Source organism: Chinchilla lanigera, unplaced genomic scaffold (genome assembly GCF_000276665.1).
Source record: "Chinchilla lanigera isolate Chin_1 unplaced genomic scaffold, ChiLan1.0 scaffold00026, whole genome shotgun sequence".
Taxonomy (NCBI): domain Eukaryota; kingdom Metazoa; phylum Chordata; class Mammalia; order Rodentia; family Chinchillidae; genus Chinchilla; species Chinchilla lanigera.
Genome location: NW_004955427.1, coordinates 24,964,423 through 24,991,531, shown reverse-complemented (window position 1 = coordinate 24,991,531; position 27,109 = coordinate 24,964,423). Strand labels below are relative to the sequence as shown.

At 42.2% G+C, this 27,109-nt stretch overlaps 1 protein-coding gene across 2 annotated transcripts in view; it reads right to left on the bottom strand.

The window, feature by feature from the left end:
• Positions 1-27,109, bottom strand: part of Scn11a (sodium channel, voltage gated, type XI alpha subunit) — a 191,791-nt gene that overhangs the window by 117,968 nt on the left and 46,714 nt on the right. Inside the window, exons 3-5 of one of the 2 annotated variants that reach the window (XM_013515079.1) lie at positions 5,430-5,703; positions 3,149-3,267; positions 1,788-1,889 (exon numbers count right to left, since the gene is read on the bottom strand). In XM_013515079.1, the coding sequence (XP_013370533.1) occupies positions 1,788-1,889; positions 3,149-3,267; positions 5,430-5,703 (495 nt within the window). Of the gene's footprint in view, positions 1-1,787; positions 1,890-3,148; positions 3,268-5,429; positions 5,704-27,109 lie in introns of those variants that run through there. The other variant, XM_013515078.1, reaches the window with a different exon arrangement.

Sequence of the window (27,109 nt, the reverse complement as noted above, 5' to 3'; positions counted from 1 at the left end):
ACTGAGAGAGAAATTAAGAAAACAATGCCATTTACAATGGCATAAAAATTAAATACTTAGGAATTAACCTAACTAACAAAGTAAAAGCCCTCTACAATGAAAACCACAGAACTCTGGAGCTACAATAATGAGAAAGAAAAAAACGGCATAGCACAAAAACAGATATGTGGATTAATAGAACAGAATAGAGGATGCAGAAACAATTCCAGGCATATTCAGAATTTGATCTTTGACAAAGGGGGAAAAAACATGATGGAGAAGGATGGCCTCTTCAACAAATGGTGTTTGGGAAACTGATTATCCACATTCAAAAGATTGAATCTATATCCAGATCTCTCACTATCCAGTAAAATAAAATCAAAATGGATCGAAGACTTAGATATTAAGACAGAAACAATCTGCTGGAAGATAAAATAGGTAAAGATATACAAATAGGTGAGGACTTTCTGACCAGAACCCTAATTGCACAAGAAATAACATCAAAAATCAACACATGGGATTATATCAAATTTAAAAGCTTCTGACAAATAAAAGAAACAACCAGAAGAAGAAACAACTTACAGAATGAGAAAAAAATTTGCCAGCTACTCCTTGGATGAAAGACTAATATCCAGAATATATAAAGAACTCAAAAAAATCAGACCCCTCCAAAATAAATGACTCAATCAAAAAATGGGCAACTGAAATGAATAAAATACTTCTCAGAAGAAGAAATACAAATGGCAAACAAATACATGAAAAAATATTCAATATCTCTGGTCATTAAAGAAATGCAAATTAAAGCAACACTAAAATTCCACCTTATTCCAGAAAGAATAGCTATCATCAAGAAATCAAACAATTGCAAATGCTGGTGAGGCTGTGGGGAAAAAGGAATCCTTCTAACATTGCAGGTGAGAATATAAACTAGTACAACCACTATGGAAATCAGTATGGAGATTCCTCAAAAACCTAAAATTAAAAATTCCAACCAACCCAGCTATACCTCTACTAACTATCTTCCCAAAAGAATTAAAGACATACTATGTGTACCTATATTTATAACTCATAGCAACTACATCTTGGAAGTGGAACATCCATCCATCAACAGATGAATGGATAAAGAAAATGTGATACATATATACACAATGGGTTATATAAAAAGGGATAACAGGACTTTGAGTTATTTGTAGGAAAATGAGTGTACCTTGAGACCATAATTTTTAGTGAAATAAGTCAAACACAGAAGTTTAAATATTGCATGATTTCTCTTATATGGAAACCCAAAGTAGAACTTAAAGAGCAAAATAAAAGGTAAAAGGAAATAGGGAGATCAAACTTTTGCAAATCAGAAGGGGATCTAGAGATGGGGGTTGGAGAGAGACAAGAGGAAAGAGAAGCAAAAAGGATTAAGATGTGATGTGTCCATAACAATTCCCCAAATTGAATGTATTCATTATGTGTCACAGGCATACACTAATAAAATAAATAATGGTCATGTGGTTAGGTAGACTTTGCTAAGGGCCACAAAGATACCGGTTTTTCTGACATTCAGTATATGTATTCAAAATAAAAATATTTTAGGAAAAAAGTATGTACAAAAATAAAACTAACTCTGCCAGCATTTATGTTTGAAAATTGAGATTCTCTCTCTCTCTGTCTCTCTCTTCCTCCCTCCCTCCTCTCTCTCCCTCTCTCTCTTCCTCTTCTACTCCCTCCCCTTCTCCCAAAATGTAGCTATAATTCTTATTCTTTCAGGCATATTTGTTGAAGACCTCAGGACAGGTGAATGAAAGGAAAATACTTACTCAGGAACATCAATCTTTGAACTGTTGCTCTCTTTAACACCAGCCATAGCCATGGACAAACAGTTGACCACAACGGTGCAGATGATGAACATGCTGAACAATGTGACCATGGCATTAAGGCAGACACTCTGCAGGACAGTGCATGACACTGGCTAGTGTGGTGAAAGCTGTTACCATAGTGGGGACTCCTGGTTGTCTTTTCCAGAGGTGAACCTATTCTCTGACAGAGTTGACTAAGAACAACCCATTCCTGTCGTTTCTTCAGGAGAACACCTTCCTGCTGAATGGCAACCTCCCACATCCCTTTCCACATGTCTGGCTGACACAGATGACGAAAACCTGACTCCTTGTTTCAAAGTTGGACAACCCTATCCATCTCTGGTTCACCCATGTTCCAGAGCTCCTCATAGGTTATGCTCAGGTAGACTTTGCTAAGACCACAACCTCACTTAGCTTCCTTTGGCTCATCCTGTTTCCCTTTGTCCTTGGAGAGTATTCTTCCACTAAATCACTTTAATAAGAGTCCCCACCTCCAGCCCTGTTTCCCAACCTCCAACAGGGAATCCCCTATTTCCCCCTTCCAACCCAACCTAGCTAGTTATTACCATTCTCCTCAATATTTTGTTAGGTCTACTAATCCATGTCTTTTTCACCTGTATAAAATGGCCTAGTGTTTCCTGCAACACCCTTCACACCTTAGAAATGCTTAATAACTCTTCTTTATCCTTTAAAATTGAGTCTGCAAACTCTAAGTCATAAGAGCTTGGCAAGTCACACACATTTGTGAAAATGGTTGATGTTGGGCCAGAAGAGAGGTACAGATGTTACAAAAAAGAGTTTGCATGCCCTCTCCAACAGGTAGTGATTCTGCACTACACTGACTTCTTGCCAAGTAAGAATACAGGCCTAGCCTTGGCAGAAGTTCAGTTTTCAAGAGAAGCTAGAAATATGAACTGTTCATGTTAGAAAATGTTTCCCAAGTGTTTTAAACACTGCGTGGTTCCAACACAATTTTATTTATCCACTCAAATGGTGCACAGGTTTCCAGTTTACTGCCCTTGTTCAAGTATCCACTTAGATGCTCCTTCCTCCAAGAAGCCTGCCTTGAGGTCTCCAAAGCACAGCAGGGCCTCTCTGTCCATGCTGCCACCTCCATACTGTAGAAACTGCCTGCCTACATGTAATCTCCTGAAGCTGAGGATCCCAGATCCTCACAGGCACAGCATCCTCACAGTGCCTGCTACACAGCAGCACTCAGCCAGTACTTGGTGAGAGAATGAGAATTTGATTCTGTTCAGTAAATGCATGAACCCCTGGGGCTTGTGCACTTTTCACATGACCTGGACTTAATAAAAGGATATGAATGGACCAAGATTCTAATGGCTAAACTTCTAATGGGATTGAAAGGCCCAAAAATGAACAAGGCACGCTTGGCACTGAAGCGGTAGATTGTTCTCTTCTTGTTCAACACCATAAATGTCTGCAGAAAACCAAACACAACAGGAATTAAGTGCAATGATAAAATATTTATCAGGAGTTCATTTAGAGAACCACAGGTTCAGTCCTGGCTTGGCATATAATAAGAACTGCAGCTTCTGCTTGCAGAATTGTCATTCTGAAGCCTAAGGTACTCTCTAAATAGCTACCCTGTGATTCTGGTGCTCAGTGGATCCCACCATCACCACCCCTACCACCACCACTACCACCACAACCATGACCTGTGTCTCAAGAGAGGTGTTGGAGTGTGAGCTGTTTGTCTGCTGGGACACTCTGGAGGAATGAGAGGTGCAGAATTTGGGTCCTGAAAATATAAAGAGTAGGGAATGGAGCAATAAATGGGACAAACAAAACTCTTAATATTGAACCTCATGGTGTGCATTTGTGAGAACTAGAAGAGAATTTAAAGAGATGGAAATTGGGCTTAGATATTCACATTAATAGACTATTTTAAACTACTATTTGCATGACAAAAAAACTTTATATGGAATCTTAAGATATACAGGGACTTGGAGAGTCCATACAGTTATGCTGCAGGCTTCAGCAATTCTACATAATGTAACCAATAGATTCTAACCTTTAAAATCTTCCAGGAAAAAGTCACCAAGCTTCTCTGACTTGCTCTCCCTTTCTGCCCATCCCCTTAGAAATAGGGGCAAATCTGCTTTAATAGTGCTTAACTAGTGGAAGAGGTGGGTGCTTCCCTTACAGAAAGCATTTGGAAATGTGTGGGTGTTTTTGGTTGCCTGCCACAATCTCGGGGGGCTCTGCTAGCCTCTGCTGGGTAGGCCCTGGGATGCCAAATACAGGACAGACCTGCCAAATCATCATTGTCCCACCCAAGTCTCCCAGTTGGGCCCCACTGAAGATTATCAAGCCTGAGCTCATCTTTGCCCAGCATGTGTTCCCAAGCTCTCAGTATGGAGCAACTCCTGGACAATATCCTATCTTTAATGGCTCTAACATCAGCCCTCAGACTTCCCTTTTTTCCATTTAAATGTAATCTAGCTGTCCTCTTATCTGTTCCCAAGGCTGTCAGTTACAAAAGCCTTCGCGGGTAAAGGTCACCCTGGTTTTCCCATCTCATTGCTCCTTTCAGATTTACAAAGTCCTACTTGAGCATGTGGCCCAGCATGTTCACAAAGTGAAAGAAGAGACCTTGGCATCCTGCATAAAAGTAGCTGAGCAAGTGCTGTCCTGACTCTGTCGACCATCAACCTTCCTTCAATGAGTTCCTGGAATATACTGGTCTGAGAGCATCTGGCTACAGGGTAAAATGTAGATAGGATTATTTTCCTTGGTCTCCATGGGAAAATTAAATGGCTCACAGGGTTATATTAATGCCACAATTATAGAAAGAGCTCTAGAGTTTGAGCCCCAGTTTCCCAGCTCACTGGCTGTCAGGCTGGTATAAGCACCTCTCATCAAGGGCACTAGCCTCAGAAGATCAAGAGTGTGCAGAGCTCAAAACAAGTATTATGTCTTCTGATTAAAAGGGAGGAGGACCAGCTGAGTAGATGTCATGCAACAGCCTTGCGGCTGGAACAGTGCCTCCATCCAGGACTGTCTGAAGCATGCCAGGCACTGCCCGGACCATGGGTCCTCTACAGCACCAAGGTACAAAGAAGCTTCTCCCAGTCAACTCAGCTCCAACAACAAGTCCCTGGAGCTCTGGAATATAAGAGGAAGGGGAAATACTAGAATACTTTTTCTCCCTTGTCTGTCTTTCCCTTGCTTAGTCCTTCCTCTCTACATTCAGCCCCACCCGGTATGTCCAATTTTAAGGGCATGCAAACTGGGTACCCTTTCTCACGTTGTAGCCCAGGCTGGTCTTGAATTCATGGCAATCCTCCTGCCTCAGCCTCCTGAGTGCTGGGATTACAGAGGTGCACCACCACACCCAGCTCTATTCTTCTTTTAATCTCTTTGCTGCCCCTTGTCCCTCTCTTCTCCCTCAATACATGCATCAGAGAGAGAAAATGGGGACTTAAAGGGGTTCTTGGGACTATGAAGGTAATAACACAGGGCAATAGCGCAGGAGAGTCACAACCCACCCTCTATGAACCCCAAAGTTGGTGTTGGGAGGACCTGTAAGACGAGTTATAACTGAATGATTGGAATACCTCCAAGACCCCACAAAATTACCTTATGATTTCTGTAGAATGGGTCCAAGTCTTCCAGGGGCTTTGCTACTAGGTCAGGGGGAATGTTGCCATAGAGCTTGGGCAACTTCCTGGAGGCCTTTAGGTCAAGCTGAGGTCGAGGTGGGGGTAACAACACTGACTTGTCTTTGGACTTCTTTTTCTCTTTTTGGATGGTGATCCGCTTCTTTATTGCAGCCAGAGAGTCCAAGGTGAAGGGGCGGAAATTCCGCTCATCTGGGAAGATCACTGGGTAGCACCTGTCATCCATCTTCAGCCTTGAGACAGAAACAAGCACAGGTTCTCAGACTGCTCTGTGGAGGTGGAAATGATGCACCGCTCCGTCAGGGTCACTCTTGACAGACGTTGTCGTGGGAACCTACAAGGGCTGAAGCTGAGATTAGAGGGCTTGGGTGCTAACTGGCAGTAGTGTGGATCAGAAGTGACCACACTGTGGGCACAGCAGAAACTCTGGGCAGAGACAAGACCAAAGCACGACGTCATTCCTGGAGAGTCTGGGGATAGATAGGAAGCTGAACTCAGACCCAAGGGAGCAGAAGTAGTCAAGTCTCTAAGGCTGAGAGCACTGCATAGAGCAAGACAGGAAGGCTGAACTGCGACCGCAGGCCTGCCAAGGCAGACAGGTGGCCAGCATGGTGCAAACAGGAGGGGAAAGAACAGGTGGGCTGTAGCCATGTAGTTTTTGCAAAAGCAGAACTACTCATGCATGTCTTTTTTCACATTGATCAATGAAGTTCTTGAAATGTACTGGAATGAGAACAAAGGAGCCATACACAAAAACATGAACATTGATGCTAACATCTGTAATCCTACACCAGCTCTCTTATTTCTAGAAGACAGACCCTCACAAAGGCTGCAAGAAAGCAAAAATGATTTCCTAAAGCTAACAGAGTTCCTCTGTCATAGGACAATAGCTTCTGCTATTGGGAGTATGCCTGCAGGGATAAAGCAGCCTTTGAGAAAAAAACAGTAGTATTCAGGTTGGGTGCCCTTATTCCCTCATGCCAGGCATCATCTTCTTTTCCTTTCTTTTCTTTTCTTTTCTTTTCTTTTCTTTTCTTTTCTTTTCTTTTCTTTTCTCTTCTTTTCTTTTTTTTCTGACAGTCTCACTACATAGTTCGGGATGCCTTGAATTCACTATGTAGCCCAGGCTGGCCTCAAACTCATGGTGATCCTTCTGCCTCAGCCTCCTGAGTGCTAGGGTTACAGGTGTTCATCACCATGCCTGGCTGAAAAACCAGTTCTATTTACCAGGAATGGAAATTTTATGGAATGGAATGGCCAGATAGGCTGTGGTCAAAAGAGAGAGAGAAAAAGAATATGTTCAGGTCTTTAATCTTTGTAAAGATCAATGGGAAATCGCCAGAGGATTGGATTTTCATTGTTTTTATTATTACAAGGTAGTAACTACCAGTTTTTTAAAAATTCCCCTACTTGGTGTGAATTGACAGGGTTTAAGACACAAGGGTGAAGGAGTAAGAGGCTAGAATCCAGGAAATAAGCTTGGAAACTGGCAACAAAAAAAATCACAGAGGGTGACCTAATGGAGTTGTGAGTTACATAAGAACAAGGGTGAGGTTTGAGAAATGGGCCTCGTCAAGGTTCCTGGCTTGGGCAGCAGGATCAACAGCGGTGCAACTCTCACTGAGACAGAGTGCTAGGAAAAGAGAAAGCTCTGGGGAAAGAAATTCAGCTTACAACAGAGTCAAGGCTGCTTGGGAGATCTGTAAGTGGAAAGAACCAGGAAGCACATGCATACAGGAAAATTGTAATTTGTACACATTAGACTCCAGAAAATGCACAAAAGAAAAAAATTCAGTCAAAACTTATCTTCAGAACACATACGAATAGTTGAGAGGTAACCCAAGACAGTGCTCAGCCAGCTTTTCTTCCAGGGCCAGAATTCGTGATTCTCCAGTTAATCCTAAGCAAGATAGTTGGGCTGCATTTAAGGGCCATGATAAAGGCAATGTATGCCTTTCAACACATGAGGTTTAGGTCAATGAGATATTGTTTTAGCCATAGGCCAGGTGAAATCAAATGGGATACTGTAGATTCATGGCATCTTATCCCATTTAGGCTCAAACTCATGAATAATGGGCCCGGACAATGAACTTGTTCACACTGTTTAAACAATTTTTCTACCTTTACCCATTCTCATAAAAATATATACTTGAATTTATATAAATGAAGTGGGCACAATGAGACTACTTCATTTGGTTCTAGAGCTCAAGAAAGATATTTAAGAAAGAGATTAAGGTTTTATGCAGTCAAAAAGATATGAGTGCTAGTTAGTCCTATAAAATGGGGAAACGCTTGGGTGGCAAAATTTGAATGCTGTGCTACATTACTGCAAGGGTCCCAGTGGAGAGCTACTGCCACTGTACTGTGACCAGTAAACAGGAGACTGGAAACTCTGATTCTGCCATTTTGATTCTGAGTTCTTGAAAAACAAAGACTCAAGAAAAATAAATAAAACTGGCAATCACGGAGACTACTATACATTAAAAACTTGATAAGAACCACATCTTCTTCTCTTGGGGGTATACCAGGAATCAAACTCAGCATCTTGCACTTGCCAGGCAGGTGCTTGTGCCACTGAGCTAAATTCCCAGCCCTTGAACCACATCTTTAAAGGTAACACTAAAAACTGAAAAAATTGACCCAGGAAAAAAGGGGACTTCATAAAAATAATCAACTCAACCTCATGCAGTAAAATTTTCTGACTAACTGAAACAACTTGATGGAAGAATCAAACATTCTTTAGTAAAAGTAGGTTTAAGAAAATAGAAATGTAATAAACATTGCACTGACAACATTAATGAAATTGATAAATTAACAGAAAAAATCAATATGGCAATACTATAATTAGTAAACTGTGAAGTAAGTCAAATCTTTCTTATTTATAAAATATTCAGGGAGGGGAGGGAGGAAGATGGAAAATGAATTAAGTTGTATTATGTACATGTACCAACTTTCCACAAGGATGTAATCATTCTTTACTGCAAACATGTACTAAAAAATAAAATAAGAATTTAATTGTGAAATTTTTCTGTACAGGAAAGAGATTATAGTGTTAAAAAACATGGTCAAAAAATTAAATTGACTAAGTGCAATTATTTTGCAAGTTCTGCTAATAATCAAGTATGAAGTTTTCAAACACTAATTCCAAAAAAATCTTTTTTTTTTGTAGTACTGGGGATAGAACCCAGGGCCTTAGTACCAGGCCTTTTTTATGTCTCAGCACAAAAAAGCTGAGACAAGGTCTTCTCACTAAGTCCCTAAATTGCTTTGCTAAAGTAAAGTAAAGCAAATAGCAAAATTACTCTTACTAAAGAATATCTGATTCTTCCATCAAGTTGTTTCAGTTAATAAGAAAATTTTACTGCATGAGGTTTAGTTGATCATTTTTATAAAGTTCCCTTTTCCCCAGTCAATTTTGGTTTGGCTTGAATTTGTGATCCCTTTTCACATTCCTAGACTGATGGGATCACAAGTCTGTACCACCATGTGCACCTCAAAAAAATTATTTAAGTGATTGCTTGCAAACAATGAAAAGAGAATCTAAAAATCAGGATGCATGGAATACAAGACATAGTGTACTTAACCCAAAAGCACAATTAAAAAGTTCCAAGAGTGAAGGGAATATACTTCAATGGGCTTAAAAACAATTGATTCAGTTAGAATTAGAAGTCAGAGAACTCTGAGAAAAATTCCTAACGTATAAAGAAAATTCTATGTAACAAAGAATATTAAGAAACCTGCTTCAATATGTAAGTACAAAGGCAATTGGAAAATCCATCAAGGGGCTGGGGATTTAGCTCAGTGGTACAGTGCCTGCCTGGCAAGCATAAGGTCATGAGTTCAATTCCCGGTACTGGGAAAAAAAAAAAAAAGAAAATCCATTTAAAAATTTCTTAAAGAGTCGTATGTAAAAATGAAGTCAACTAAATGATTTGAGCAGCTGACAGAACACAGAATAAGAAAAAAGCAAGAGTCTACTTGACCTTAACACTTACAATATTCTCTTCCATGTAGCAGAAGGTCAGTAATATAAGAATCTATCCCTTTTATTGTGGGTCTAAATATAAGATTTAGTTTTGGAAAATAGTAGCTGTGAAATTATTATATTATGAAGATTATCTATTAATTTTAATTTAATTTTTGTAATCATTCTATAGATAAAGCAGAATTAATTCCAACTATTGAGTATAATGTAAGTGTTATAAATAGTATTTTATTGCTATCCAGAGCTGGAAAGAAAAGGTGGAGAGAGGCTAAAGCCATCAACGCCTTCATCTTAACACTTACAGAGTCAAGACAGTCTATGCAGGTCAATAGATCAAGCAGTATGAACATGTTTACTCTTAAAAGTATACAGATGATCGAGGGCAAAACCACATTTAAAATGCAAGCAACCTAGGAGAATCATGAATCTAAAACCAAACACTGTGGTCTTATTTTATGCCCACTTCATTTATACCAGAGGAGAGCAAAAGGGTTACCATCAACAAGCTAAATTCCTCATCTCACCTAAGCACAGTTCAGGAACTTCTATTTTAACTTGATAAATCAATAAGGAGCAAGAAAATCTGGAATTGGAGAGATGATGATCAGATGATCAGTTTTTAAACTGAAATGGTTAAAAGTAGGACTAAGTACAAAGAAAAAGATATTTTATTTTTAATATCATTTTTTCCTTCCCAACACTACCTCACTCTGAGCTATTTGAATTACGCATATGTGTTATTTTTATTGGATTATAAAAGGATTGTAAAAGCCCTTTAGGGACTCAAAACATCTTCCAATGCAAATGAAGAGAGTCAAATAAAAGTTATGCAGACAGGGTCTTAAACCCCTTTGAATCATAAAGGAAGGAAGGAGTAATCATAATTTGCAGTCCTAAGCCAAGCAGCCAACAACATGTGAACTATGACCTGACAGGGGAAATCAGAGACCCAGAGAGCCAATAGCAGGCTCCGCAAGACCTTTGTGAGGTGATGGCCAGGCCTGAATGGAAGGCTGGGAGCTGCTGCCAGAGGGCTCTATTCCTGCTCCCCAAGGAGTAGCTCTTACCCAGCAGGGTCAAGCCCCAAGGCCCCAAGACAGAGGATACACTCCCCCAGGAAAGAAGGCCAGGATCTCATTTCCCTAAGAAGAGACCTTCTGATCCCGAGAGTCACTCACAGTTCATTCATCCCTGTGCTGGGCGCTGGGGAAGCAAAGTAACATAAACACCACCACAGCTCTCAAGGCTCTTCAGCCCCTGGGAACCAGGGAAAGAAATGAAGGAGGAGGAAGCCACAGGCCTGCGGCTGCACCAGGGCAGAAAGTACTGGGTGCCATGGGGGCCCCGAGAAGGGTGTGGTTCTGAAGAGCCAGGAGTCATTTCTTGGGGAGAAAAGAAGGTGTTCTAGATAATGGGAAAACACAGTGTAAAAGCAAAGGTGATCACAAAGGTTTTGGGCTCTTAATTATGAATTTTATACAGGTCACATAACCTCACTGTGCTGGACGTCTTCAGTGTACACCCAGTTCTCTCTTCAGCCTACTCTACTCAATGCCCAGGTGCGTCTGCCAGGGGTTCCCTCGCACCCTGGTTTTTTGGTGAGGTTTGGCCAATGGCCAGTAGCCACAACAGACCCAGAAAATGGTGGACAGTGAAATCAGGAATTGCTTCCCTACCTCTCTTCCTAATGGAGCCGTGAGCCAGAGACCCCGGGAGGTGGCCACATACACAGCTGCCTCTTTGGTCCCACAGCACCTGCCTTTCCTTGTTCCTTCTGATGCAAGGCGTCATGCCCCCCTCAAGAGGGTGAAAACTCACCATCACTTGTTTCTATTACTAAGATCCACCCACACCTTTTTACAAAATCTCCTTAATAAAATATCCTCAAAAGGCCAAATTTGAATGTGTCAACCCTTTCCTGCCAGGCCCCTGGCTAGTAGAGCCATCCATTAAATAAAATTTAGGAAATAGTCACCCACATACCACAACTGCCTAGTACATGCAAGTTTTAACATTTTGGTGTATTTCTTTTCAGTAGTCTTTTTATGCACATATTTTACACTGCTGTCATTGTTATGTTTATGCAATTGTATATGATGATCTTTTTATGTAATCCTATATCACAAACATTTTACCAGTGACAGCTGCCATTTAATATTGCCTATATTGGTCCAGATAAAAATCTTGGGTGTGTTAATATCTCATTTAATCCTCAAAACAGTCTCATGAGATAAATATTGTCCTTGGGGGTCTTCTTTCAAAATGTTCATCTAAAACAAAGGTGAGTTCATTGTGGCCTTCTATTAAATGGCAGAAGTTTTAACCTTGTACATCCTTGACTAGTGTATTTCTCTAGTTTTCTCCCCAGGCAACTGTATGCCCTGACTCTCATGCTTTACCCTAACCACCAAAGAAAGTCACTAGGAAGGTCACAAAAGGCTCACAGTAACCCACCCAGAACATCTGGGCCTGGATCCAGTCCATAACATCACCTGGAGTGCCACAGGTCCACACTGAGATAAGGTAAGTTACAAACTAAACACTGCGTCAATGCTTTAAATGGATTATTTCTCATAATTTCCAAAAAAAATCTACAATATGGGCATTATTCTACCATCCAAATTTTACAAAAGAAGACATTAAGAGAAATTAAGAGACTTGCCCAAGATCATATGAGTGTCAGAGAATCTCAAACTCAAGCTGTCATGCAATTCTACCTGCTTGCCTAGTTCTTCCCCGTTAAAGCTGAAACATCCCTATGCAAATGGGAGAAGCAAACCAGGAGGAGAAAACCACACAGCCTCCAGCGGGGAGAGCTATGTCTATGGCACCTTCGCTGTGTGTGATGTGTCTCCCAGAGCACTGGCCACTGCCACCACCCTTCAGATGTCAGGCCCGGGCATTCCACTGGCCCCATCAGGAAACCCCGACCCATCTGCCAAGGCAGACAACCTAATGGTAAATATGCCCTGCAGAAGGCCTTCTCATCCACTTTGGGCGGGGGCTTGGACAAATTCTTAGCTTTGGTGACACAGGAGCTATGTTCACTAACATAGCTTACAAAAAAAGAGTCTATTTTCCCCTTCATAGATCCAATAAGAAAAACAGAAAACAAATGAACATGAACAGACTTTCATGTAACTGACCTCAATCCAAAGCCAATTCCATGATTAGTTTTCTAACTCTTCAGTAAAGAAACCATTTATATCAATTTCTGAATAATTTACACAAGGAATTCAGAAAATATTTAGAAGATTTACACCATAACCTCAGATGGAGACAAATTAGAATTCTAAGTCCAAATGCTGACACAAACTCCAGGGTTGTAAGCTCCTGCCGGAGCAGCCAGCCACTCCCTGTGCTGTGTCCCCAGCCCTCTCAGGAGACCCACCAGGCGGGCCATGACCTGGACCATGTATCTCACACCTGGTCTCTGCCTCTGATTTGAGAGGAAAGTGTCCCAAAGGCCAGTTTTTCACCCTGATGAAAACACAAATCAGGTTCCACAGTGGCAGGTCTCAGGCTTAAAAGGACAGAACAGGCTGGAGGCATTCAGCCCAGAAGACTTACCTGCCTTCTTGATGAGGAAGCTCCAGGTAGCAGCACTACCTCACAAAGCTGTCTACAGAGCAGAGCTTTTGCTGGAGTTTAAACTCCTGCTCCTGGCAGCGGACTGTGAGGAGCAGCTCAGAAGCTGGGCAGAGGAAGACAAATGGGAAGACAGCCAAAGTGATTTTAAAGAATCATGTAGGAAACCCTGTAACCAGAGAAGTGACTGAGAGGGTACTTACATTTATACTTTGGAAGCATCTGCCTTTAATCATTGCTTAATCTAGCTCTGCAGAAAGCTTCATTAATAAAGAAACAGGTTGTTATTTTTCTTTGGCCTCATCCAAGTGGGTGAGGGAGTACAGAAAACTCTATCTGAACAGCCATGCTCAGTTTCTGCATTCAGTGACCTGCAGGCCGCCTAACCCAGGAGTGCCGGGGTCTTGCCCCAAGGACCTACAAGGCCCATAAACATGAAATTCCTCAGCAGGTACTGAGTCAGCAGCTCTTCCTTTTTTCTCCTTTGTACCATCAACTGTGGCGTCCAGGCCTTGGAGTATCACATGCTTGCTTATGTGGTAGCCAAAGGGGTGCCGAGAAGATGCCTTTGACCACCAAAACAACTCCACAATGACCTTTTCCAAACCAAAACTTTTCCACATAAAGTGCTGTGGTTTTTTAATTCCTAGGGAAAATTTAAATCTGCCTGGGAAGTAATCCACCACAAACTGTTTTCAGCTGCTGTCATCTTCATGTGACTAGCTGTGACCAAATGAGATAAGGGCTACCAGGAGGCAGGAGAGAGAAGTTGGTGCTTGAAAGGTAGTGGGTTAGGAATCATAGGCAGACTTCAGTCCCGCCAGGAGGAGCGCTGCAGACTGCTTTATGCTCTACCAGTTTAAATTTTGAGATACTGGACATATTATTTTCTCTGAGCCTTAGTCTTGCCCCTATAAAATGGGTTAATTCTTTCAAACCTTACCACAAAGAAACAAACGAGATAATAACTATGAAAACACTTGCCAAACACTAGATAGAGGTGCCTGTTGATTTTTAAGAGGCAAAATGCCTGGTTCCCTTTCTCACCCGACACCTCACTCCTATGGGGAAGACACAGGATTAGCTTGTGGCCTGGCATGGTGTGTAAAGCCTGGCTTTTTAAAGCAGGACTCAGAATTTTAAGGCTTTGTCTGATTTCAGGATAACTGCTGGAACAAGAGAAGACCCAACAATGAGAGAAGTACTTTGAGTTAATAAGCATTTTTACATGTGCACATTTGAAGAGGTAGGAAGCCTCTAAATCCATTATCTTGAAAGGCTCTGGTTTTTTAATATCAACTCTTTGCAAATATTATTTTTCTAAGCTATTAAGTTACATTCAGGCTTCCTGAACTTTCAGAAACGCTAGCTCCTTCTTCAAGGTAAATGCAAATGATTTCAAGTGTAAGGACTTAAGCAACAGAGGAATGCACAAATACAGGCCACCTGAGCCATTTGGGTTCCACCCTTAGGACTCCTCTCAAATTCCTCCGGCCTGTGGGAAGTGCAAACACTTATCAGACTGATGCTGCAGAGTGCCTGTCCTGCATCCATCCAACATCAGGCATATCTGGGCTGTGCCCAACCCCACATGCTGCCTCCTCCAAGTGTTGCCAGGCACCGAGGACCTGCCAGTCTCCATCCAGCCATCTGATAAGCAGGCCTGCTTCGGGGTCAGTGCCCAGGTAAGGCACATCAGCTTAAGCAATAGCCGTGCCTCCCATCCGTTCATCTGGCAAAGGGGACCTTGAGCATCAACTTTTGCACAGCACCAAGTGAGGTCCTGAAAAACATAAAAAGATGTTCCCTTGAGGACCATGCAGCCTATTCTGTGAGAGAAAATAAGAGCACAAAAATCTGTCAAACAAGCCAGAGACCATCAAGGCACTGCAAGCCCATACAGTCAGAGAACTCCACAGCATGGAAGAGAAAGCAGCACATTCTGGGAAGACTTCTAGTAAGAGGTGAGATTTGAGCTGAAGTTTGGGATAAGTAAGAATTCAAGGCAGATAAACTAGGGCTGGTCTTTCCAAGCAAAGCATAAGAAGAACATCCAGGCCTGCGAGTTCAGGGAATGTGCAAACAACCTCAAGTGGCTCCATGAGTGACTATGGCATGGGGAAGGGCAAGCAGATGAAGCTAAGTTAAAGGGATACTTTTCATGGCTTGCAGTACCTCTTCACTTCCACTAAGGAGTTTGAATTTGAATTCGTATTGAGTCACAGGCCAGATATGGCACTGGCAACATCTTAAGTTCCAGGTTACCTTATGCATAACAACCAAATCTTCTGGTTCTCTAAAGTGCACCGCTGCTGGAACCTCACTGATGATGAACCATCCATGCTAACTAGCAGATGGTAATGGGGAATGCTGAGGGCAGATGTGCCACAGAAGAAGGGAAGAGCACGTAGAGGAAGCAGAGCATCTAGGAGGAAACTCTGAGTAAGCAAGCCAAAGAGAACTCACTGTGATGCTTCTGCAGACAGAGCTCAAGGGAAGTACAGAATTTATTTCCTAGGAAGCACTTCCTGTCAGGTTCTAACAGAGATTCCTAGACAGCTCTTTCTGGACAGCATCCTCATTAAGGACAGAGTTTCATGGTCTTGTTCAGTGCTATGTCTCCAGCTTTAAACTGTCCATATCATTTCACAGGTGCCTCATAATCACTCGTAAATGAATAGTCTCTTCATTGTCCTTCCTGAAGCCCAGCTTTGGCTCCCAAGCCTATAGGTCTGGTCCTCCATCGTAAGGTCTCGCTCCTCACTCCCTTCTTTCAACTCCAGCCAACTTTACCTAGTACGAGCCCTTTCACTTCTCACTTGGACGTCACAACAGCCTTCCAGATGGACAGCCCACTGCACTGTCCCACATACTGACCACCCCTGTTTCAGCCATATCTTGCTTTCTCTGTCTCCTGCCCTGCCCGGGACCTGTGTCCACTCTGAGTACTACTGAAGCTGCAATGCTCCTTTCTTGCTTTTTGCTTGCTGCCTCAGTCTCTCAGTTCCTGCTGCTTCTGTGAAGACTTTCTTGACCATACATTCCCCCTCCCTGAGCAACCTTAATCAATTAGTCACTGCTATCCCAACTCCATGGTCCATCCTATATCTTTATAAGTCCCATACCATTTCAAAATTATTTCAGATATTACCTTTGAAATTTGGCTTGGTTCCCCCTCCCCCGAATCATTAAATAAGCACTTGAGTGCAGGAGTTTGTTTGGGAGGTGATTACTGCACACAGGAGTGAAGGAGCACGGAAAAAGTCTGAGAAGCAGGAGAAGCAAATGAGACTGTGCACTTGAGATGATTGCTGATAAACTGACTATGGATCAGCCTCTCTAGAAACCCTCTGTGGAAGCATGGAGTACGTGCTTGAGTATTGGAGGCTGGGACATTTATCCTCTGGTTTACATCCTCTATTTATATTCTCTATTGGAAGAGGCATCATTGGTACCCAGCCTCCAAGGTGGTCCCAATGATTCTTATCTCCTGATAGTCTTGTTTTTGTGTATCCCATCCAATATTGAACAGGAATGACCTTTATAACCAAAGGATACTGCAGAAGTGGCCATGTAATTCTGAGGCCTGGTTATCTTGTTGACTTAGATCACCCATTCTGGAGGAAGGTAGGCATGAGGCTTGGAGGACACTCAATCTTCCCCACAGAGATTCCATGTTTGTAAGGCCTCTTGCCAACATCCAGAACCAACATCACCAGCCGCCTAAGTCATCTAGGCAGCAGATTTGCCAATCTCGGGGGTTAACTTCTCTCTACTTCCAGATCATAGGCTATGCTTGCTCATGGACCAAGAACGCTCTGGTGGCTTTACAGAAATCACAAAAAAGCCAGGAAAAGCTGTGCAGGTCCTTGAGATTGAGTACTACTTATATGCAAGGGACTATGCACAGGTCCAGCTGAAATCAGAGAGGGGGCTCCGGGAATGCAGCAGGGGCCCTGAAAGCAGCTGTTATACTCAGACCCCTCCTAAAAGACAATTCCTGTGTACTCTTCTTTCCCCTCCACAGACCTTGGTAAAGGGCTGTATATACACAAAAGAGCTTTGCAAAGCATAATACCCAGCTCATGAGGTCTCTTGCAATACAACAGTGAAAACTGCTCTGTCCTGACTTCCACAGTTCACTCCTTGGACCTATAATTAGCATTTAGTCTACTTGCTTCCAGTTTCTGATATATATTATTGAAGACTCGTTTGGTTGCAAGTAATGGAACCCTGACCCTAGCTGATATAAGCATAAAAGAGACTATACTGGCAGGGCACAGGGGTGCCATGCAGAATCCAAGGGCAGAGAAGCCGGTGCCCTCCATGGAATAGAACCAAAGACTAGAGACTTGCACAGAGTTCAAGAGGTTCTGCCTCTCCTTGTCTCTTACTTCTGTTGCTGTTCTATGGCCTCTTTGATCTCCTTTCTGACTGTTGCATGGATATTCTTGCTCCCAGTAAAAGGTGAAAGATTTATATGATCTGAAGAGAAACCAGAGTATCTTGCTCCCAGTAGACCTAGCAGAAAAAGGACATTCTCAAGCATCATGTTTACATGCTGACCTCTTTCATTCCCAGATACGAAGTTCCTGGGACAGCCACCGTGTGGTCCTCCCTGGCTCAGGGACCTGACTCTGAAGTCAGGGAGATGGGGCTCAGGTGGCTGCCACTGCCCACTTGTGGATGGATAAGAAAGAAGCAATCCCTAAAGAAATCCCAAACAGAGACAGCAACATCACCATGCTTTAAAGATTAAATGAGGTAATACATATATACTTCCCTTTGCACACTCTAACATGTTAAATGAAGGTATACTTTATTGTTATTTGAGGACCAGTAGAGTGTAGAGGGGAAACATACACACACACACACACACACACACACACACACACACACAATTTAGAATCAAAAACCTGCCCTTGAATCCTAGCTGGGCAGGTAGGTGTGTGCTCTCTTATAATTTCTGAGCCTTGGTTTCTTCATCCAGAAAATGGCACTAATCTAACATCTAATATACAAATGGCAGTAATCTAACATCTAATATACAAAATGTTCATGAGGGGGCTGGGGATTTAGCTCAGCGGCAAAAGCGCCTGCCTGGCAAGCGCAAGGTCGTGAGTTCGGTTCCGGGTACCGGAGAAAAACCAAAACAAAACAAAAAAAAAATGTTCATGAGATTTAAATGATCATGGGCTAGCCCTTTGTAAAAGGCAAAGTACAAGTCAAAATAATTGCAAATTGTTGGTGGGAATGTAAACTAGTAAAACCACTATGGAAATAAGTGTGGAGACTCATCAAAATACTAAAACCAGAAATTCTATTCAACTCAGCTATTCCCCTCCTAAGTATCTTCCGGATAGAGTTAAAGATGTTATATTACAGTGACATGTGCATACCCATGTTTATAGCAGCACAAATCATAATAGTAATTCTTGGAAGCAGCCTATATGTCCATCAACAGGTGAATGGGTGAAGTAAATGGTATTTATACACAATGAAGTACTACTCTGCCATAAAGAAGAATAAATTTGAGTAAGGTTTGTGGGGAGATGGATGTACCTTGAGATTAAATGGAATTAATCAGATACACAAGCTTATGGTTTCTATGAGAAACCCAAAATATAAATAAAGAGCAAAATAAAAGATAGATAATAGGAAATAGGGAGCCAGATCTTTTGGGAAGCTAGAGATCTAGGAGAGGAAGGGCAGAGGGAAGCCTTAAAGCAGCAGCACCACTGAGGAGGGAGAACGAGGTGGGAAAGAAGAATTGAGATGTGTTATGCACATGTTCCAGCTCCCCACTAGGAGTACAATCATTAGGTACCTACCAATAAAAATAAGAATTGAAAAATAACAAATAAATGCAAATGGTTGTGGTCAGAGTTAGTGTCTACATATGTGGTCACCCACTAGCTTCCACGTTTCTACACTGCATACTCCTACTCTGTACCCTCCACTACCCTACCATGCTGGAGCTCCAGCGAGTCCTAGTTGCAATGGGCTGCTGACCTACCCCTGTGGGAGAGAGCAGGGAGGAGGTGGTGGGAAGGAGAGGGGAAGGAACCAGGCAGGCAGACAGGCATGCTGCCAGCCTGAGGCTGGATAGGTGGCCAAGTCTATATGGAAGCCCAGTGAAGGGACTGGCTGGAAGTCAAAAAGGACATAATTAACTTAGGCCTCACAATAAACTTGTTACTATGCTTAATAGGTTTCAAATATTTGCTCAATTTACCCTGGCTTCCTTCTTCTCAGTCGGCCCTTAGCTGGGAGGCAGGGAGAGAGAGGGCAGGGGAAGGCCTTAAAGCAGCAGCACCACCAAATCTGTAAAAGGGAGCAGGGAACAGGGCTACCTTTTGCAGAAAAACTCAGCGGCCTGCCCTGCATGGCCCCTCTTTCAAGAATACACAAAGCAAGGGAGTTGAGCCGCAGTGACAGGAAGAGGCACACCTGACTGGACTGGAGGCCACCATCCTGCCCCTGTGGCACAGGGGCTGCGCAGCTGAGGATTTGCTCCTTTCAGCTTTCTTTCTCTGTGGTTGCCTAGCAAAGTGAAAAGTAAATGCAAATGTGTTACTGGAGCAAATGTAAATGCATCTGGAAAAGCATGCAATGATGCACAGTGTGCATAGGAGAAGAGAAGACGTCTAATAACTGAGGTCCAAGTTCAGAAGCAGAGTGATTGGGTGTCCCTGAGAGCATTGGAAGCCCTTCCTCCTTAGTTCCTCACTCAGTTTGAGGTTAATTGCTCAACACCAAAACTTAATCTTGATGAAGTTCAATTCTCTCTCCAAAGATGAGGGCACAAAACTTCCTACAAATGCCTATAAAACAGCCCAACCCAAATCCCCAGGTGTGCTTGACTCTGTGCTCATCTAACACCATTAAAAGAATGTTTCTTTTCATCAGAGCACAGATGATAGCTTCCTGTCTCTCTGCTGTCACCTGCACTTGCTCCTGCTGTGCCTCTCTCCCAGCCCTCCTGAGGAGCCTGCTGTCACAAAATCATCAGTGAGCAGGGCAGCGTGGATCTCACCAGTGTGAGAGCAAGGACAGAGTTTCTACTCAGAACCCAAGCAAGAAGGGGTTCTCTTCAGCTTTCCTAGTGCCACTCAATTCTTTTTATTTACCTCAATTTACCACCAACTTTCCTCTCAGGAATGAAACACGTTACTTTCAATTGTGTGTGTGTGTGTGTGTGTGTGTGTGTGTGTGTGTGTGACTGGAGATTGAACTTGGGTCCATAGCACTGAGCTACATCCCCATCCCCCCTTTTGATTTGTTTTTGTTGTTGTTGCTCTTATTTTTTAATTTTGAGATAGGGTCTTGCTAAGTTGCTAAATTGCCCAGGTAGTCTCCGATTTACAATTTTCCTATCTCAGCCTCCCAGACTGCCAGGATTATAGGTTTGCTCCACCACAGCTAGCTACTTTCAACATTTTGAACAGTTTTAAAGATGTCCCTCTCTACCTTTTTGCATGCATGCCCTTTGGGGCTGACCCTCCTGAGTACAGCATTTCTTGTTTGTTTATTTGTTTGTTTGTTTGTGACAAGGTCACATTATATAGTACAGACTGGCTTGAACTCACAATATATTACAGGCTGGCCTCTAACTCATGACAATCCTCCTATCCCAGCCTCCCAAATGCTGGAATTATAAGCATGGGCCACTATGCCCAGATACCTAAGCATTTTGTTCAAACAAATAACATGCTCTCCCAAAGGAAATTTTATTAAAGAAAAGTATCTCAGGCTCATTGGATCACCATAATTTCAAATTAAAGGTAACATTGTTTTATCTAGTTTGTTGCCAATTTTATATTTAATTTTAGAAATTAAAAATAGATCTTGGAAATCTTAATTATTTATTAAGGCCTGGTCTTTAACACATTTTACTCAGAAGTCTTGTGGTGAGCATGTGTTTGTATGTTCACAGTTGCCTAGAGAACAAGACCGTAGCTGCCCCTCTACTGCTTATTCTTCAGCCCAGTCTCTTGGATTCCTTGTGACCTGTACTCTGGAAAGCTCAACTTTTTGGCATCTTGGCTCTTCGGGAAGCTGTGAAACCTCTTCTGCACAGCACCCAGTGTGTTACTGCCTTCCAGGAAGAGCTCATGGGCTGTAGGCACGCCCAGAGCATTGAAGTGGCAGTGTACCCTCAGAACCCTGGGGCCCAGCTGGACAGGGGTGGATGGTGAAGGTGTCTCTCAGCCTTTCCAGACTTCCTGTCCTCCCAACCCCTGGCCTATCCTCCACTCTCAGGGAACCTCACATGACTCAAAAGACAGCAGAACTGCTCCTGGGGTCCCAGGGACTCACAGCCTCCATGTCTCAAAACCCCCTCCTGCTACCATTTTCTTTGTTACTACCTAGCCTCAAATCCAGAAATCCCAGTATCAGGTAAGTGCTCCTGAAAGCCCAGATATACATTCACACTCACACACACACACACACACACTCATGTTTACACAAACATACAAAGCCCAGCAGAAGAGAAATGTGAAACAGACCCAGAAAACTTGACTGGGGGCACTACCTATTTTTCCTTTGTAAGGTTGAGCTCCCCACACTCAGAAACTACTAAGTTAGGAAAAAGAGACTCACAGGCCAAGGTCCCCAAAAGGAGATAAAATAGCAAGCAGGAAGGTTAAAGCTTTCCTAACCAGCCACCCACTCACCTCCCTGTCCTTGCCTCATCTACCATTACGCAAAAGCTCATTCCCCAACCCACACCTGTACTCTAGCCAGACCCCTGTCAGGTTGCCCTCTCTGTTACTCCCTCCCCCAATTCATACATGTTCGGCGCTGGTGCAAGTCCTCTTCTTCCAGGAGGTCTGACCTCTGTCACTGTCCCACACTGCATCCTGGACACTGATACATGCTGCCCCCTCTTCCCTCTCTCATTGTTTCCTACTGGATGAGCCCCCCAGGTAGACAAGCTGGTCCAGAACAAGAACTGTATCCTCTTCCCTAGGACTCTCAGCACCCTCCTGGAGTGCATGCTCATACATTAACATTCAGTTCCCTGCAATGGGACAAAAGATGTTAGATGAGAGATGGGCTCAGCTGTTCCAGAATGCCAGTTGTGCCTCACAGCTCAAGGAAAGCAGGAAGAGGGAGGCGGAGAGGAAAAGGAAGGAGGGAGAAGAGGTGCTCACTAAAAGCTTATAGAATACACAGAATAAGCTGAGCCTCAGAACAAAAACTCATTTAAAAGGACAATAGAAACACGAGATGGCTGTTAATGGTGAACTGAACATGATAAATTATTACTTAAATCACTCAGTTTGGCTCTTTGTTGTTATGCAGTTAATTGAAAAGAAGAAGAGCCTCAGAGCTGTGCCTGCCTCCATGGAGAGGGAGGGGAGAGCTTCAGGAGCCCCCTCAAACACTCGGGCTGCAGATTCTCCAGGGCCACAGACCCACTGTGAAGGGCTGGCAGGCACTGAGCCATTGGTCACACCCCAGCCTCCCGCATGGCCAGATCCCATTAATCTACACTCCGGCCTCCTAACAAGCTCACACTGTTGGCAGGTTAGCAGCCGAGAGCAGAGAGGGTCAGAAAGATGGGCTAAGTGGTCCCTGGATCTGGACACCATCCATGCCCTAGCTGGACTTTACTTAGATGTCTCTCACTCTAAAGGAACCCAAGTGGTCTCAGAGGCAGATTTAATTTCTGTTCAAAAGATTGGATTGTGCTGGGCCTTATGGTACAACACCATAATCCCAGTTACTCAGGAGGCTGAGGCAAGAGGATCATAATTTTGCAGTTCCAAATTTAGACAACTTAGTGGGACACTGTCACAAAATGAAATTTTTCAAAGGGTAGGGGTGTGGCTCGGTGCTCCCTGGCTTCAATCCCTAGTAGCACCAAACAGCGAAAATAAATGAGTAAAACAAAACAACAAAGAACAGGTTGTAACTCTAGTTTTTCTCTGTGTTTGTATGCTGGTTTAAATTATAAAGCAATTATACTGGGGAAGGGGATCAAAGGAAACATTCCACCTCCACCCATTTGGGAAGATAGATAGTCATGTTGAACTCATTGTGGGCTGCTTAGAAAAAACGTCCAGCACTTAAGACAAAGAATCTGTTAAAGTCTGGGATTTTATTAATAATCCTGTGGCCACAGAAAGAAAAGGCAGGCAAATATACCTAATAACACCATCAGGAAAGAGAAATTCGGGAACTTACAGAGCTGTGTTACAGAAAAGGTTCTCATGTGCAGTATTCCATGACAATGAACACAGCTATGAGTTCATAGCTATATGAACTCATGACAATGAGTTCATAGCTATATGATCTAGGAGAAAACATTAAAAGTCGAAGTCCACGTGGCTACATGATAATTTAACAAGTACTATCAAAAGACAATTTTGTGATTGATACAGGAATGATGCCAGCACCTCCAAATGACATAACAGAAATATTATAACTCCTAACCTGCTAGATGTCTGATAAGCCAAGTTTGTGGCCCCCAAAATTGATGGAGGGTGCCGGGCGGCTGGAGTTCAGAAGAACCAGGTGGACCAGGGAGTCAGAATATGTGTGGGGTTACAGACCATGATTCCACAGAGACAGCCTGGAGAGAATGTGTTGTCAGAGGTTGTGATTGCCCTGAATTTTGGTATCCAGCACAGAGAACTGAGCAGGACACAGAAGAACTGTAGAAGTGAAAGCAGATTTATTAGCAAGAGTACATTCCTCAGGCTGTGTGCAGGCCACTGAAAAAGAGTTCATGGTCCTGAAGAAGCCAGGTGTCACAGCCCGTACGTGGTTCTTATAGGAAGAGAGCAGCTCTCTGACCTGGCGCAGCAATCACTCCAGTCAGGCACAAGTCCCCTCTTTCCACTGAAAAGAGGAGTTTTCATCCCTATATGGGCCTTTGAGAAACTGTCATGGTACCCAAAGCCCAGGGGGCAGAGGGGTCAGAACCACAATGTAAAGGAGATTATAATTAATTATAATTAAGTTGGAGTCACTTTCACTTGCTTAGGATATTCTCAGCGCATGCGCCTCCAGACATGATTTAGTTAGAGGTGGGTGCTCTTGTGGTTTCCACAGCACATACCTTAGGCCCCCCAGACACCTATGACATGTGCACCCTCTAGTCTTTCCTGGCTGTGGTCTAGATGTCAGAACTGGGTGCTGTATACAGTTTTTGGAGAACCAGCTTTTTCTTTTTTCTTTTTCCTTCTGGCCTTCAGGCCCCTACTTTCAGGAATTTCTCCTTTCTACTTTCTGCTTCAGATGGCAATAAAGAGGATAAGAGAAATCAAGGAGAGGAGACTCAGGGTCAGTAGCCACCTACATGTCTATAGGTCACATCTTCAGTTACCAACAGACACCCAGAAAACTCTATCCACAAGATGGCAGAGACAAAGCAGCAGACCCATGAGCTGAGAATTCGCCCTGTGGAGGTTGAGTCCATGCTGGCTTACCATCACTGCGTTTAGTCACCCAGGAAAGAAGAAAAGAATGTAAAATTCCATCAGTAGAAAAGACCTTAAGTGCTTGCTTTTTGCTCATTAACCAGATAAAGAGAACTATATGTATTATCTATGCAACATGGAATTTTCATTATTTTTATATACTCTCTTTTTGGTAATGACAAAGTTTTTTTTTTGTTTTTTGCTGTTTGTTTTTTTAGCTTGCTTGTTTCTTAACTCAACCTTAAAGGATTTTTAAAACTATTTTGTATTTGGTCAAGGGTTGGTCAAACTTCATTTTTAATTTGTTCATAACTTGATTTTTTTATCAGAGAAGTCAACAACCTGCAAACAGCTGTTAATAAAGGATTAAAGCAATATTTTCAAAAAAGATACAGCACAGGTGTGAGCTTGAAGACCATGTCACTTTTCCTAAACAGGCACTTAAACCTGTACTTACTTTTACATTTAAAGACTATTCTCAACCTTCTGTTTTATCACAAAAGTTTTAATTGCTATACTGCTTTAAATAAAGTTTTGACTACATAAATGTTATCTCAGGAAAAAAAGCTTTTTCACAAACCTGATAAATAGAGACTTGCAGGCTCTCCTTGCAGTCACAAGTCAAAACCAGCACCATATTCTAATACACATACACCAAAATGCTAACAAAAGACAGGAATATGAGACAATGGTTTTTATATTAAGAAGCCATGACATTTAAAGAGCCCAGATATTTCCATCAGCATGGAGGGTTAGATGCCTTGAATAATTCTTACAATCAAAATAATAGCTAAAAGATTAAAATATTAAAAAATTAAAAGATATTTAAAGTTCTGGTGATTTAATACTACAGATAAACAGAAACAACAACAACAAAAAATCTTGGACAGAAGAGATTTCTGGAAAAAAGCTTTGACCTGACAGATCTCTGCCAAGCCCTGGAGACCTTAAGTATCCATTTAGATAAAGGAACAAGCAGGGGTAGGAGCATGCAGAAAGTAAGGTAAGCAAGCAATAAGCCTGCCTAGGGGTCTAGTTTTAGTCTTTGCGTGTGGAGAGCCAGTTTTTCCAGCCCCTTCTCTAGAAGGGGCCTGAGAAAGCTAACACAAATCCTTTCTGGAGGAATTCCACTCTGAACCAGGCCAAAGCAATTCTCACACATAGGATTTTAATTACATTAGCAGATGAAATTTATAGTGGCAAATTCCCACCTCAGGGAAACAGGATGAGCACAAATAAACATTCTTATGCTGTACCTCAAGCTTCTAGAAAGAGAAGTCAAGCCCAAAGCCCAAAGAAGACAGAAAATTATAAAGCTCAAGGCAGAAATTCAAGCAATGGAGACTAAGAAACAATACAAAGAATCCAAGAGACGATTCTTTGAAAGAATAAATAAAATAGATAAACCCCTAGCCAACCTAATCAAAAAAAGCAAAGAAAAAATGAAATACATGGGTGGTTCAATATATGCAAGTCAATTAATGTAATACACCATGTTAATACAGCCAAAGACAAAAATCACATGATCATCTCCATTGATGCAGAAAAAGCCTTTGATAAAGCCCAACACTCATTCATGTTAAAAAAAAAAAAAAACCTACAGAAAATAGGAATAGATGGTCTTTACCTCAATCTGATCAAAGCCATCTATGACAAACCAATGGCTAACATTATACTAAATGGTCAAAAATTGAAAGCTTTCACTAAAATCAGAAACAAGACAAGGATGTCCACCATCACCACTCCTATTCAATATAGTTCTGGAAATATTAGCTAGGGCAATTAGACCAGAGAGAGAAATAAAAGGAATAAGGATAGGAAAGGAAGAAGTGAAATTCTCATTATTTGCAGATGACAAGATACTTTACATAGAAGACCTCCAAAACTCCACCAAAAGGCTTATGGATTTAATAACCAAATTCAGTAGCACAGCTGGATACAAAGTTAACACTCAAAAATCAACAGCATTCCTGTACACAAACAAACTGACTGAGAGAGAAATAAGCAAAACCGTACCTTTCACAATAGCATCTAAAAAGATGAAATACTTAGGAATCAAACTAATAAAAGAAATAAAAGATCTATACAGTGAAAATTACAATACTCTGAAAAAAGAGATTGAAGAGGATTTCAGAAAATGGAAAGATATTACTTGCTTTTGGATAGGAAGAACTAACATTGTGAAAATGACCATATTCCCAAAATTGTTGTACAGATTCAATGCAATCCCAATTAAAATACCATTAGTATGCCTCACAGATCCAGAGAAAACATACCTAAAATTCATCTGGAACCAGAAGAGGCCTAGAATAGCAAAAGCAATCCTGGGAAACAAAGGAAAGGCAGGAGGTATCACAATTCCTGACTTGAAATTATACTACAAAGCTACTGTGATAAAATCAGCATGATACTAGCACAAAAACAGACCTGAAGACCAGTGGAACGGATTAGAAGATGCAGGCACATCTACAAACACACTCAGCCAACCTCTCTTTGACAAAGGGGCCAAACGTTCACTGGAAGAAAGATAGCCTCTTTAATAAATGGTGCTGGAAAAACTGGCTCTCCACACGCAAAGACTAAAACTAGACCCATGTCTTTCATCATGCACTAAACTAAAGTCAAAATGGATCA